Raw genomic sequence first — 14,673 nt, 5'->3', positions numbered from 1 at the left:
ATTTTGAGGGTGAGAATTCGTGAGCTTTCACTTTGTTTTATTCATTTTTGCTTTGTTTAAATTTTTACAGCAATTGTGTACAATTATGAATCAGAAAAAAACAAAAGTTTAAAAAATATGGATAATAAAATGTCACTATAGCAGGGAAAGAATGAGTCCATGTTCATATTTACAATTATTTATAAAGGTTTCTATAACCATGTCCTCGGGGTATTTACCACAAGGTGCTGTTGCTTTGTTTTCCACTTCCAAGGAAAAAAAAGGTTTGGTTTTGTTTTTTTTAAACAAAGTTCTAGTCAGAGGTAGGTAACATGTGATATGAGAATAGACATCCATCAAAGATAATTGCTGATGGCATTCAGCTACTTTCTGCAATCTAGTTACTGGTACTGGGTACTGACTCTGCAATCTAAGTACTGGTACTGGGTACTGTACTACAGGCATTGGGCATTCGCTACTTTCTGCAATCTAAGTACTGATACTGGGTACTGCCTCTGCAATCTAAGTACTGGTACTGGGTCCGTCCTATAGGCAGACTGCCACATACTAGAAAGAGGAAAAGGTGACATCAAATGTAAAACATGCCAGATAATCATTTAAGACAAGTAAACCCTGCAGATCCTTTTGTGAAATGTTGAATATGGGAATGTCCTGCAGTGCTCCTAGAGTTTGACTCTTGGATGGGTACAGGTGACAGGGTGGCTCAGGATCCCACTGGGCGGCTCCATCCTCTGCCTACACGTCTGATGCCCTTTTCAGAGCAAGAAGGACTAAGATGCTTGTCACTGTTCCTTAGACCTCTGGTGAAGGTGCCTATGAGTCACCTGATTTACCCAGGTAACAACCAAAAAAGCACTGCAGGGAACAGGCACAATCATTCAAAAGCTCAGTTCTCGGTGGCCTACGCTTTTCATTATTATTAACTAATAATTTAATCTAATTGATAGTGCATAGAAACTATTTAAACTAGTAAGCTCACTTTCTCTCTTACCATACTCCTGTGGAACAGAAAAACTTCCTTTGCTGAGAGGAATAAGGTCTTAACGTCTGCAGTAAACATATTAAGAAGTTGGCCATGGAGTCTGCTGGGCTGTGTAATGCCCTGCAGTGGTCCTCCAATGCTTAATTTTAGGAACATCACCAGGTGATCCAGAACACGAGCAAATCTCTCCATCCCATCACACAAAAAGATCCCCAGTGCTGCTTTTAAAATGTAAATCAGAACACACAACATTCCAGGTAAAACTCCTAAAGCAGCATCTCACTACACTTAGAATAAAACTAAAAGGCCCTTCTGCCTACTTCCCTGGTCTTACCTACCTCTCCACACCTGCTACCTCTGGTCCAGTGACTCTGGTACTTCTTTTCTTCTTTCTCTGTGTTGAATAAACCACACTCATTTCTTCCTCAAGGCTTTACTCTTGCTTTTCATTCAGCCTGAAAACCTCTTTCCCTAGACCTTCTCTTCTCTGGCTAACCTGCCTCCGTAAATCAGCTTTCCTGGGCCTCTCCACATTACCCTGCTGTATGTCCTATGCAGCACTTATCATTGTGTAAGATTACCTTGTTTACTGGTTTTGTTGTTTTCTATCTGTCCTCCAAAGCATAAGGACAAAAAAAAAAAAAAAAATTCTCTGTCTCATTCACCTCTTCTTGAACCCTACTTCCAAGAACAATTTCTAACATGGAATATATGCTTTAAATGAATGAATGAGTTCAAATCATAGCAGCCCGCCATTAGCGGGGGGAATTTAGAAGTTCAAATTTGTTGTGGTTGGTTTTAAATTTTACATGGGTTGACATTTTACAAAAGATTCCTCTTTTCCTCACCTGAAAACACAAGAAAGAGCTGAGATTACCTGAGACAAGATGACGCAAAATCTGTTTTTCAAAGAAGAATAGTTTTCTGATCCAGATAAGTGGCTTTCACAGAAAGTACAGCATTATGAAAATGGGAAAGTTCAACTGTCAATTTTAATCAGGACCTAGGTCCACGAGCACAGGTTCCTGGAGTCAGCATGAACAGCGGTGCTTCTCAAACACTACTAACAACCACTTGATAATTATTTAAGAATACAGGAGAGAGCACAAGATGGGAGAAGGAGGCGAGAGAAAGTAAACAAAAACAAAAACAAAAACAAAAACAAACATTGTTAAAAAGAGAAAAGAGAAGGCCAAACATGGGTTAATTATCTAAGTGGTAAGCTAATTTCCTTGTAAAGGGGCTCCAAAGACAACCATTGCAATGGCTTCTCCGGTTCCCAGCAAGGCGTCCTAGCCAAAGGAAAAGCCACTGAACCACAGAAAAGCTCACTGCAGTTACCAACACTGCAGTGACTAAGGACCCCAACGGCGGTAACCACCTCCTCACAACATGCCTCTCTTCTCTGGTTTGCACAGATGTGATTCCATCTGGAGCTTTCCGACACAGCAGCATTGCACTGCTCCTTGAAAACAAGCTAAAGACAAGTATCACAAACTCAGCACACACCAGCCCTTCTGCTAGGAGTGGAGAGCCTTCCTCTGAGGAGCAGAGCAATGGGAGACCACCCACTGCTCAGTGGGAATCAGAGGGTTTTCTGGCTGAGCCATGGAAAAGAGAAGCAGGTGCTATAGTCCTTTTCCGTCACTGTGAATATGAAATAGCTAAGGGAACCCTTACGTGAGTCTCAGGATGGAAATCAAAACGAAAAAGTCACCTCGGCTGAATTTAGTTGACTCGCTCCTGCATCACACGTGGGTAAGAAAAGGATTAGAGGGTCATTCGATCATCAAATGTTTCTTTCTAGATTTCATTTTAAGGCAGGCATGGCTGAGCAGTTTCAAAACGTCTGCCTGGTTTAATGATCTCATCCTCTTACTCTCTGACAAAAATACTTAAATTCAGGCCGATCTCTACAAAAAGACGAAGACTTCAAAAATAGAAATCAAGACAATCAAGTCTATCTCAGGATAATAGACAGCAGATAGTGCTAAAAATGATTACAGTACACTTCAGAAATTACCTTAGGCCAAAGTCCACTAAGAGACCTGGGGAGAGGCTCTCAGATAAGCTGGCTAAATAGCAAGTATCATGGAAGTGATGACTAGATAAGAAGTTATAAGGTTATGTGAGCTGGAAGTGTCTCTCTAAGAATCTGCAAGGGGTTTCTACATCTACGGAGTGCAATTTCACTTAGGTTGCTCATGTAATTGTGTGATGTTACTGCATGACTGATTAACCTGGGAGGGGAAAAAAAAAAAAAAAAAGCCCTTTTAAAAAAGGCATTGTACCACCGAGCACAGCATCTCCTCCAAAGAGTTAAAGTGAAGAGGGAAAATGCTAAGGTTTTGTTATTTTCACACACTCCCCTGGAAATGAGAACCAACCCACTGCATTTGAGAAGCACCCACGGCAGCTGTAAATTTTTTCAAGAACCGAAAAGGAATAAAAGGCGATAGAAAAACAGATCAATCTAAGGTAATTGGGGAAGATAACTGGATAATGAAGAAAAAAACCCTCCATAGCAACAAAACAGAGGAGATTATTTACGTAGATTTACGAGTCAATGAGCTCCATATGCATTTTTTTAAATCTATTTTTCCCCAGGTGTTTTTCTGCTTAATAAATATATCATCCAAGTTGGAATATTGTTGAAGCACTGAATCACCTAAATTTTGGCGATGCACTTTTTTCTGCTGTTAACTATTTTGAGCTATTTCTCAATAAAGCAGCCGCTACTGAAATCCTAAGTACATAGGCTTGGCAGAGCCAGAGAAAGTGTCGTCCACAGATTTGTTTCTTCTGTTTTCCCAAAACAGAATCTCATAAAAAATATGCCCCTAAATGCTGTCACTATGTTGCTGTCAGAGAGAGAAACTCTGCTCCTCTTCAGAACTCTGAACATTAAACCCATTCCTTGTGCTACTGGGAAGTTATGTAGCTCCAGGAAGTTGGAAAGCAACATTTCAACTGTTCAAATTGTATTCAGGCGGAATAATCTGTCAATCAGAAAACTTCAGTTCCAGTTGGATGGAAGACTTTGGGGCCAACTTGGAAAAGCATACAGGACAAGTTTGACTTTACTGCCAAGATCATTTCCAGGACATTGGCTAATTAATTATAAAAGCTTTTTCAAAACAAATTTGAGCCTGGCAACATTCTTTTTCTACCCAAACAGAGAAAAGCAGGTTATAAAGTAAAAGCTTGAATTTACTGTGGTGGTTTTTTTTTTTTTTTGGTTTTTTGTTTTTTGCCATGGCTTCATCTTTTTAGCAAGTCCACCTTCTTCTCACCCTAAAATGATCCAGGAGCTTTTGTATTTGAAATTACTAAAATAGCAGGTATAGAAACTGGAAATATTCATTTGAATTTGTACTCTACCTTTGGCTATAGAGGAGATCATGGGTCAGTTACAAATCTTCTCTTCAAACTTTTTGGTAGGAAGAAAGGACAGTTTCTTTCTCTTTGTGGAAAACGAAGAACTCACTGGATTATGGACTATGGCTATTGTATTAGATACATGAAGATGGATAGTTGCTCTTACAATGATATATTCACCAACTTCATTTTCTGACTTTGAAAACAAAAAGAACAAAACTCTCAAATTACATCTTCCTGGTTTTGTCTTCACATGAACCCTGATGAATATGAGATGCTGGTGATAGGCATCTGAGGGCTGCCCAGATTTTCTAGCAAAACCTCCACCCACAAGCATAATGTTCCAACCTATTACTTCTAACACCAGAATCAAAACCTTATGTAATATGCATACTAAGCCATCAATTTCTTCTGCATATGCCCACATGAGAAGACACCCAAGAAGGTAAGAAATTTCTCTCTGCATTTATCAGCAGTTATTGACAAGTTCCTGACAAGAGAACTGTCTCCAATAAAACAAGCCTTTTTTTTTTTTTTGTCTTTTTGCCATTTCTTGGGCCACTCCTGCGGCATATGGAGGTTCCCAGGCTAGGGGTTTAATTCGAGCTGTAGCCACTGGCCTACACCAGAGCCACAGCAACACGGGATCCGAGCCACGTCTGCAACCTACATCGCAGCTCACGGCAACTCCGGATCCTTAACCCACTGAGTAAAGCCAGGGATCGAATCCAAAACCTCATGGTTCCTAGTCAGATTCATTAACCACTGAGTCATGACGGGAACTCCAAGCCTTCTTGAAAAAGCATCAACCGGATATTCCCAACTCAGCCTTACCCAAATCAAGGCCTCTGGCAAACCTTATCATCAGAATGTTGCTTGGTCAATATTGTATAAAAGCCAAAATGTGAGAAACAGGGAAATTCCTGATGTGGCTCAGCGGTAACAAACCCAACTAGTATCCAAGAGGATGTGGGTTCGATCCCTGGCCTCACTCAGTGGGTTAAGGGACCCGGCATTGCCTTGAGCTGTGGTATAGGTCACAGACACAGCTCTGATTAGACTCCTAGCCTGGAAACTTCCATATGCTGTGGGTGTGGTCCTAAAAAAAAAAAAGACAACCCTCCCCCGAAATATGCAAAATAGTTTTGAGGAAAATTCTCAACAAATCCTAGTGGAATGTGTTTTCCCTTTCACTACCAGTATAACCCTAGCAGAGTATCCAATATTTACATTATCTTTCCCCCATTTAATTTCAAGAGAGAGGCCAGTGGTAGGAGGGAGAGCTCCCCTCATTGCCACTGGAAGGGGGAGCAGTGCTATGAGTCAAGAATTAACCTCAGAGCAGAGGGGTGGTAATAAGCCCTAACCAAAGCAGAGTTCCTCTTCTGGGGAATGCCTGTCAGTTAGGATGAGAAATATTACACCAGATTTCAAAGAATCTTAAAAGGCAGAGAATGCTGAGCTTAACTTGAGAGAAGGCATCATGAGCTTTTGATCCAGCAGAGAAATCTAAGGGCAGTAATATGAAAAGTGTACTGAATTGGGAGAAAATGGAGACCAAGAATGAATTCCAAAGGCTCTCCCAGCATCTGTTCTGAGATAATGAAGGCCCTATTATGCCGCTGCGGGTGAGAGGGAGAAGAAAGAATCAAAAGTCATTTCAGAAGAAAGAACATAATTTTACCTTTCCTGCACTTTTTAGAGTTCACCAGGGTTTAAAAACTTCTGCCAGTTAAAGAAGAACACTGTCGTCAATAAGGCTCCGTTGCCTTAGGAATATAAAATTCAGACATTTTGGGTTTTTTGCTTTTTTTTTTTACTTTTCAGGGCCGCACTCTCTGCATACGGAAGTTCCCAGGCTAGGGGTCGAATCGGAGCTGCAGCTGCCGACCTGCACCACAGTCACAGCAATGTGGGATCCAAACCAAATCTGTAACCTACACCGAAGCTCATGGCAACACCGGATCCATAACCCACTGGGCAAGGCCAGGGATCGAACCTGCATCCTCACGATGCTAGTCGGATTGGTTTCCGCTGTGCCACAAGGGGAGCTCCTCAGACTTCTTTATTCAGGGAGAATTTTCAACCAATTCGTCCAAATAACTCATTTTACTTTTTAATGTAAAGTGCAAAATTACACCTCCTCATCATTTTCTACCAGTTTCAAGCCCAGAAACTAGGAAATGGCCCAGTTTCTATCATATTCTCTTGCAAAGAAAGCAAATTGAGATTCAAAACCTAATGGCTTTTCATTTCAAATAGGCTATGTACTCACTGTTTTAATAGCACTAACAAAAACATTGTCACCTCTGCCCACAGTACCCCCCAAAGTTAACAGCTGCCAGCATTCCCCAGCCCTTTGGCATTTTAACCAAAGCACTTTTCAAATAAATTATATTTAATCCTCACAATAAACCAGAGGTGGGAGTTACTACTGTTTCAAAGCTGAGAGAACTATAGATTTAAATTGCCCAGGTAAGGACATCCCTGGCAGCCTGGCACTGTCACTGCTGTGGCCTGGGTTTGATCCCTAGCCTGGGAACTTCCACACGCCACAGGCGGGACCAAAATGAAAAAACTACCCAAGTGAATCCATCCGTAAGAGCTGGAGTTGAGACTAATGCTTATCTTTTGAACATGAAATCCCTCTACACACTTCCTGTTCCCTCAGAGAAGGTGAAAAAAAAAAAAAATCTACACATACTGGTTCATTTTAAGTCAGGGAACCACCATTTCTGATCTTTTCCCAGAATCTTCTGGATACACATTTAGTCTTATATTTCAAAGAAGCAAGAATTCTCGGCTTACCTGGTCCTTCTCTGGTTTATCAGAAATGTCATTAAGACTGGAAGAAGTCAGATTCCTGTGGGTCATGGCAGGGCTACCTGTAAAAACAGAAGCGAACTCTAATTAAAGACGTCATCGAAAACACAAAGACAGCGGTTGTACAATTCATAAACACTCATAGATGATGATGAGAATGGAGATGATGCTTGAGCTACATGAGGATGCTCCTGAAGAACTTTCTAGAGATGGAAGGTTAAGTTAGGGCACTAACATAGTTAAATGAAAAATACATAAAATCCCAAATAACTAGTTTAAGTCTTTTTTTTTTTTCCCCTGGCTCTATTTCAAGATAAGTTAAACTTTGAAAGAAGTGTGTAAAATAATAAGCATAAAAACTAAATCTGCTCCTGGATTTGATTTGCACTTGGTAACAGCCCGTTACATACACACTAATCTACCTACTTCCATTGCCCACAGAGATGGGCTCTTTCCTCCTGTCAGCAGAGCTGGCCTGGGGGTAAAAGACCTGGAGCTCCCCTTCAGTCCTGCTCTGGGCACCGCTTGCTCTAATCAACCCCCAATGTCACCCGCATCCCGTTCTCTGGCAGACACTTTGATCAAGAATGTTTCTCCTGGGAGTTCCCATTGTGGCACAGCTGAAACGAATCTGACTATCTGTGAGGACATGGGTTTGATCCCTGGCCTCGCTCAGTGGGTTAAGGATCCGGTGTTGTCTGGAGCTATGGTGTAAGTCGCAGATGCTGCTCAGATCTGGTGTTGCTGTGGCTGTGGCAGAGGCAGGAAGCTATAGCTCCAATTTGACCCTTAGCCTTGGAACCTCTTGATGCCATGGGAATGGCCCTGAAAAGCAAAAAAACGAAAAGAATATTTCTACTTAGTGGGCATCTGATCCAGAATCCTCATTCTTTGCCTCAAAGCAATGTTATCACAGCTCCCTTACTGCCTGCATCCTCATTTACAAGACTAAAGTAAGCATATCCCTTCTCCCTTAAGATGTCAAACTTCTTTTTCTTTCTTTTTAGGGTGCACCCATGGCATATGGAAGTTCCCAGGCCAGGGGCCGAATCAGAGCTGCAGCTGCTGGTCTATGCCACAGTCACAGCAACACCAGATCCGAGCTGTGTCTGCCACCTACACCACAGCTCATGGCAACACCAGATCCTCAACCCACTGAGCAAGGCCAGGGATTGAACCCGCATTCTCATGGATACTAGTCGGGTTCATACTCTGCTGAGTCACAATGGGAACTCCCCATGCCAATGGACTGATTTCATCAGGAATACTCAATTGGTACCAAGCTCCCCAGCAGTACAGCCACTGTGAGTAAAGCCCATTGGCATCCAGTGACTTTACACACAGTTATAAGAGAACAAACAGGAAGGACATCTAGAAGACAGACCATTTTCAAGTGCACTGGTTAATCAACAGAAGACTGAGCTTTCATTCTGCAGCTGGACCTGAAACTTCCAGGCTTACTAAGTAAGCAAAAGAGTAACTTTTCAAAGCCGAGGTGTTTGACCCACCCCTGCAGGGTGCTGAGTGTGCGTTCATCATCTAACCCTCAGCCATCTGACTCAGGCTGGTCTTCACACCAAGAGGACAAGGGTTGAATAACAAGCACCCAAGTATGAACACAGCTGTACACTTGCTTCCATGTAAGTCTTTAGATCACAGACTTCTATACCTTGAGCTCGAAACTTCCACACGTGATTTTACAAAAGACAAAAATCTACCCCAATGGTTTTATGTCTAGATAACAGCAGCTCTTTAAATAATATAATTGTCTTTAACTACTAGATCAATTTTCTTGAGTTGGCAAAACAGGATATTTTCCACTCCGCTGCATTTCATTGAGTAAGCATGGCATAGATCTCTTAAACCCTTTACCTGGTGAGATGTTTTATTCTAGGAAAATGTGAGCACAGGGCATTTTTCAAAGGAAAGTAACCACTTTTCCAAGAAGCTTCACACACTATCTCGTCATTCCTCTCATTTCCGAAAGGCAGTTATAGGATGGCTATCTATATTTGTACCATATTTGGGGGAGGGTCGGGAGAGTGGTGTTGAGAAAGGCACAAGGACAAGAAGATTCGGGAACTAGATGGGAAACTTAGAGGCCAATGTTAAGAAAGAATGGAACCTACTGTCCTTCCAACCTTATCTGATTCTCATTAATAAAAACATTATTAACAACTTCACTGATGTTTAACTTTGGAACACACTGAAAACTGCTTTATGAGCAAAATTAAAAGAACCTCTTTGAAAGCCACATTTTCCTCTCTGAATTGCATATCAGGTTTCTAGTGACCACTCAATATAAAAGACACCACGCACAAATATGAATGCCCCAAATAGTGCCGGGCTTGAAACTAACAGGAAATGATGAAGATAGAGAATTTACATTAAAAAAAAAAAAAAGGGAGTTCCCAACGTGGCGCAGTGGTTAACGAATCTGACTAGGAACCATGAGGTTGTGGGTTCGATCCCTGGCCTTGCTCAGTGGGCTGATGATCCAGCGTTGCCGTGAGCTGTGGTGTAGGTTGCAGACGCGGCTCAGATCTGGTGTTGCTGTGCCTGTGGCATAGGCTGGCGGCTACAGATCCAATTAGACCCCTAGCCTGGGAACCTCCATATGCCGCGGGAGCGGCCCAAGAAATAGCAAAAAAAGACAAAAAAAAAGTTTTTTTGGACTAAATGGGTGGAAATCCTATCTGCATCAGTAAAGAAACCTGAACTATATATTCTTAAAGCAAGGACGCCTTAGCAATCTTAACCATAGGGTAAAAGCAGCTCATGTAAATGAATAGAGAAGACTGATTTCTAATTATTCCATCAATTATACATATGCAACAATACTGAAAGGAATTTGAAAGCAATTTTTCATTAGGTAATTTAAATGTCCTGGGCAATATTCTAAACTCATTGATTTGCTTTGGAAACTCTTTATAAATACTGCCAACAACCCAAGCACTGTCCTAACTGCTGTGAAATCTGAACAGGAGTAAGCCAAATGAGTAGTTTCCATGATAATGGTAATCCTGATTGACGTCACCACTTTTCCAAGAAGCTTCACACACTATCTCATCATTCCTCTCATTTCCGAAAGGCAGTTATAGGATGGCTATCTATATTTGTACCATATTTGGGGGAGGGTCGGGAGAGTGGTGTTGAGAAAGGCACAAGGACAAGAAGATTCAGGAACTAGATGGGAAACTTAGAGGCCAATGTTAAGAAAGAATGGAACCTACTGTCCTTCCAACCTTATCTGATTCTCATTAATAAAAACATTATTAACAACTTCACTGATGTTTAACTTTGGAACACACTGAAAGAATTCAGAAGTCGACACTTCTAGGTAAGCCTTAAGCAAGTGGATCAGCATTCTTGCATCTTTTCCCACCTCTCTTCCTAACAAATGCTACACGGCTACCCACCAACACCCTCTAATGCCCTGAACCAGAGACAAATGCTTCCCCATGTTCTCCATCAGTGGTTCCCAGAGTGTGGTCCCCAGACCAGCAGTACCAGCATCATCTGAGAATGAGTTAGAAATGCACATTCTTGGGACTCACCCGAGACTTTCTACATCAAATTTGGGGTATGGGGGCCTAGCGATATGGGTTTTAACAGACATTCAAAATGATTCTGAAGCAAGCCAAAGTTGGAGAACCACTGCTCTAAATAAACCGATTATTTTAACCAGAGGGTATGTCCTAGTCAGAATGTAGATTGAAGGAATCATACACAAATTGAAGTAGCAAGAGAGGGAGCCCTGATAACCTTGTCCTTCCGAAGCCACTGCTCCAAACTACCACACCTCAAGCAAATCATAAATTATAGTATCCTTGCCACATAAACACACACAACAAGGTCATACGTAGCTTTCCTCTAAATCTTCACCGACGCAACCCAACAAATAAATAACTTTGTTTTAGGAACTCACTGTTTAATCAACCTTTTCCAGAAACATATCACTGAAATCAAAGAAGACAAGGACAAGAGATTATAAACTAGATTATACCTGGAGATCGGAAATGTGAGTGTGGCACTTTAGCAAACCTGGGAAGCTGTCGTACAACAGGTCCCTAACCATGTTCTATTGTGGGGATTTTGCACCTACCAGCCAACAGGACACACTGTCAGGGTAAGTCAGTGCTTTCTAGAGTTTTGGCCTATAATGTAAATCTCATTATCCTGAAACCCTGAATGGGTGGGGGTAGCAGAGAAAATGTCACCTTGCGGCAAAAAAGTGAAATACAAGCTCACCCCAAAGGAGGCTACTTCTTGTACAGGGTAGTGATTCCTCTACTCAAAGCCACCACTAGTGGGCCTTTTCTAGCTACAGCCTAGGGCACAGAAATGTCTCCTAACCACACTTGGTCCAAAGAAAAAATTTTTTTAAGTTTTTTTTTTTTTAAAAAAAAAAAGAAGAAGAACCAGCCTTGAGTGTATAATCATAATTCATTTCCATAGCACTGTATTTTGGCCATAAGAAAGAGAAAGCTTTGGAGAATCATTTTCAAGCAGTTTCACACCATCTACAACAATTTCATTCTCCAAGCACTCACTTGGCAGGTACACACTGTCTCCTATAAAAATTAATTGCGTTCTGTACCAAGTTTGAAAATCATTGTTATTCTTTAGTACATATGTAACAATTCAGAAAGCCCTCTGCAGTTGTATCTATTAGCTACAACATAAAAGAGTGAAGAGAATGTACACCACAGAAAGATGATGATACTTACAGGTGTTCATATTAGGTAAAAATGTAAATGTGTATGTAATGCAATGACACATAAACTAATGAGCCTCTGGATACATTCTCTGTATCCCCACTAACTCACTGATATTCTTCTTCCTCCTTTGTTGACATAATAAATCTACTAGAAAATATTTATATCCAAGATTGTTTCAACTAACCTGTTTGAGAATTAAGTACTTTAACTTACCTTATTTTACTTAATCTTCATATAAACATTTTGAGATTACTGTTACTATGATCACTTTATACACAAACAAAATGAACTTCAAGGAGGTTAAGTTCATGATCACAGAGCAAGTCATAAAACTATAATTTAAATCTGGATCTCTTACTACCAATTCCACCGCCTCTGAGGAAAAAAACACTAGTCCATGTTATTTACATAAACAAAGATATAAGCTTCATCGTTCCTAATGAAAAGAAAACATATTGTGCAACCCCAGAGAACATATTCTATTTTCATGCCAATGATGTACCATATAATATCACCGAGGATGTTTAAGGCAGAAATGTAATCGGTTCCCAATTTAGCTATTTCCAAAGATGGAGGCTGCATTTCTTTACTTTTTCCTTTTCATAAAATAAAAGGAGAAATATATTGAACTCAGCTACTCTGTCTGCCATGGTGATCAGATAGAAGCCCAAAACCACAGCTCTGTGACAAAGAAGAAAGGATGCTACAAACAACAGCCAAGTGACTACAAAAGCAATAATGCCACCTGCTTCTACATGTCCTATTTCATAGCCCTTGCCAAGCACCTGCAAAATTCCACAATGTATACAGCCAATTCTTCATCGTTTCCACTTTGGTTTTCCACCTTTCAAGGTACTCCAACTCTAATTTCTTTCCATTTCAACCACTAAAAACAGGAACATAACAAGACAAAGAGAATAAATCAGTTGGGATACTCACAATGAGTTTGACTGAGTAAGTCTAGAAGGAATAACTGAGATAAGCTTGGATTTTGTCAAACCAGTTTTCTAGTCTTCCATGGCAAAGGACTATCAAAAGTGGTCCCCACCACAAATAATAAAAAAATGAGCATGTCATAAAGACCTCCAACCCATTTTCATTGCCCACATCCAAATAAAACACAGAAATATTTAAAACATAAACATCATCCTAAGGAAAGTCAAAAAGATCAGAAAGAGTTCTTTGAAGGACATTCATCACTAATAGAAAATCAGTTTGGATATTTTTACTTGCACAATTTTAAATTATTTTGTTTGATTTAGAAGATTTCTGTTGTTTGTTGGTTTGCGATTTAACACGTAAACTCCGAGAGCCCAGAACCAAGGCCCTTGGTTTGTCTTGTTCACAGTTAGCCTCTGAGCTTGGCACAAGCAGCACTTAATAAATATTTGTGAATGAATGAATGAATAATAGCAACTGGGTATCATTTTACTTTCAGTTGGAGCCACCACTGTAAACACTACTGTTCAAAGTCTATTTCCTATGGAGGGAGATGCTGTGTGCACGCTCCGAGAACCTTCAGATTTGGAAAGCCTCAGAGTAAATAAGGAATAAGTGTGCAGAGGCCCAGGGGTAACAGAATGCTCAGACCCTGCCGAGTTGGCTGAAAGCCACCAGTCAGCAGTGGAAATGAGGTACGAAGAAAGCAAGAGGAGAAAGAGAAACAAACCCCTTGCGCAGGAAGAACCAGGAGGTGAGAAGGAGAGGAGTTCAAGAAGGCATCAGAACCTCAATGAAAGGAATGGAGAGGCTTGGGTAGAGAAAAGCCTGCGGGAACTGAAATAACTCAAAGAAGGTGATTGGTTTGCAAAAGGAAGCAAATTGGGGGAAGGAAGAAGACACCCAAAGATCCAGGTAACTATCAAAGTCAAGTTCTAGCCAAACGTTGAGGTCATCCCTCACGCACACGGGGCAAGGATAATGGCGAGGACATCCTTACAGAGAGAGCTGCAGGTGGCAGAGGCTACACCAGGGCCAAGCAAACACAGAGATGTCTGTTTTAAAGTCCATTCTCTATCCTTTTGAGACTTCTACTGTCCACGTGCACCTTGGTAATCTATCCATCCTCAATTGCCTTGACTCTGATCCTTCCTATTGTACTTTCTGAACTATTCTATGTGCTTTCCCCAAGATTCATTGTTAGGGCTTAGACATCTCTAGGTCAAATACACAAAGTTCTTCTCTTGTAAGTTTTTTTAATTTTTTTTTTTTTTTGGGTCACACCTGCACCATGCATTAGTTCCTAGGCCAGGGATTGAACCCTTGCCACAGCAGTGACAACACCAGATCCTTAACCCACTGAGCTATCAGAAAATGCCAAAGTCTTTAAATTTCAACTAGCAAAAGCAAAATGCTCTAACCATAGTGACACCCAGAGTAATACCACTATGGATTTAATGTTTATTGTAATCTAAATTGGCAGTTTAGTTTTCTAAAGGCATTTCACTCTCTTTCTGTACACACACACACACACACACACACACACACACACACACCATTTTAAAAATCTCTACTCAGCAGAGGAAACATTCAGAAACAAGCAAAGCCTAGAAAATTTACTAAAATAGGGTTTTAGTAAATTTACTAAATTTTTTTAAATTTACTAATTTTTTTAATTTTTAGTTTTAAATTAAAACTAAATTTAGTTTTAAATTAAAATTTAAATTTTTAAATTTAGTTTTAAATTTTAGTTTTTAAATTTACTAAAATTTACTAAAATAGGAAAGTCCCCACAAAGGACTTCACAGGATTACATGTAATTATTTCTCT

At 40.5% G+C, this 14,673-nt stretch overlaps 1 protein-coding gene across 2 annotated transcripts in view; it reads right to left on the bottom strand.

The window, feature by feature from the left end:
- Positions 1–14,673, bottom strand: part of SLC4A4 (solute carrier family 4 member 4) — a 342,726-nt gene that overhangs the window by 142,743 nt on the left and 185,310 nt on the right. For both annotated transcript variants that reach the window (XM_047798372.1, XM_047798373.1), the window contains exon 7: positions 7,169–7,245. In XM_047798372.1, coding sequence (XP_047654328.1) covers positions 7,169–7,245 — 77 coding nt within the window. The remainder of the gene's footprint in view (positions 1–7,168; positions 7,246–14,673) is intronic.

Source organism: Phacochoerus africanus, chromosome 10 (assembly GCF_016906955.1).
Source record: "Phacochoerus africanus isolate WHEZ1 chromosome 10, ROS_Pafr_v1, whole genome shotgun sequence".
NCBI classification, from domain to species: Eukaryota; Metazoa; Chordata; class Mammalia; order Artiodactyla; family Suidae; genus Phacochoerus; species Phacochoerus africanus.
Note: the sequence above shows the minus strand (reverse complement) of the source record. Positions and strands in the feature narration are given on the sequence as shown.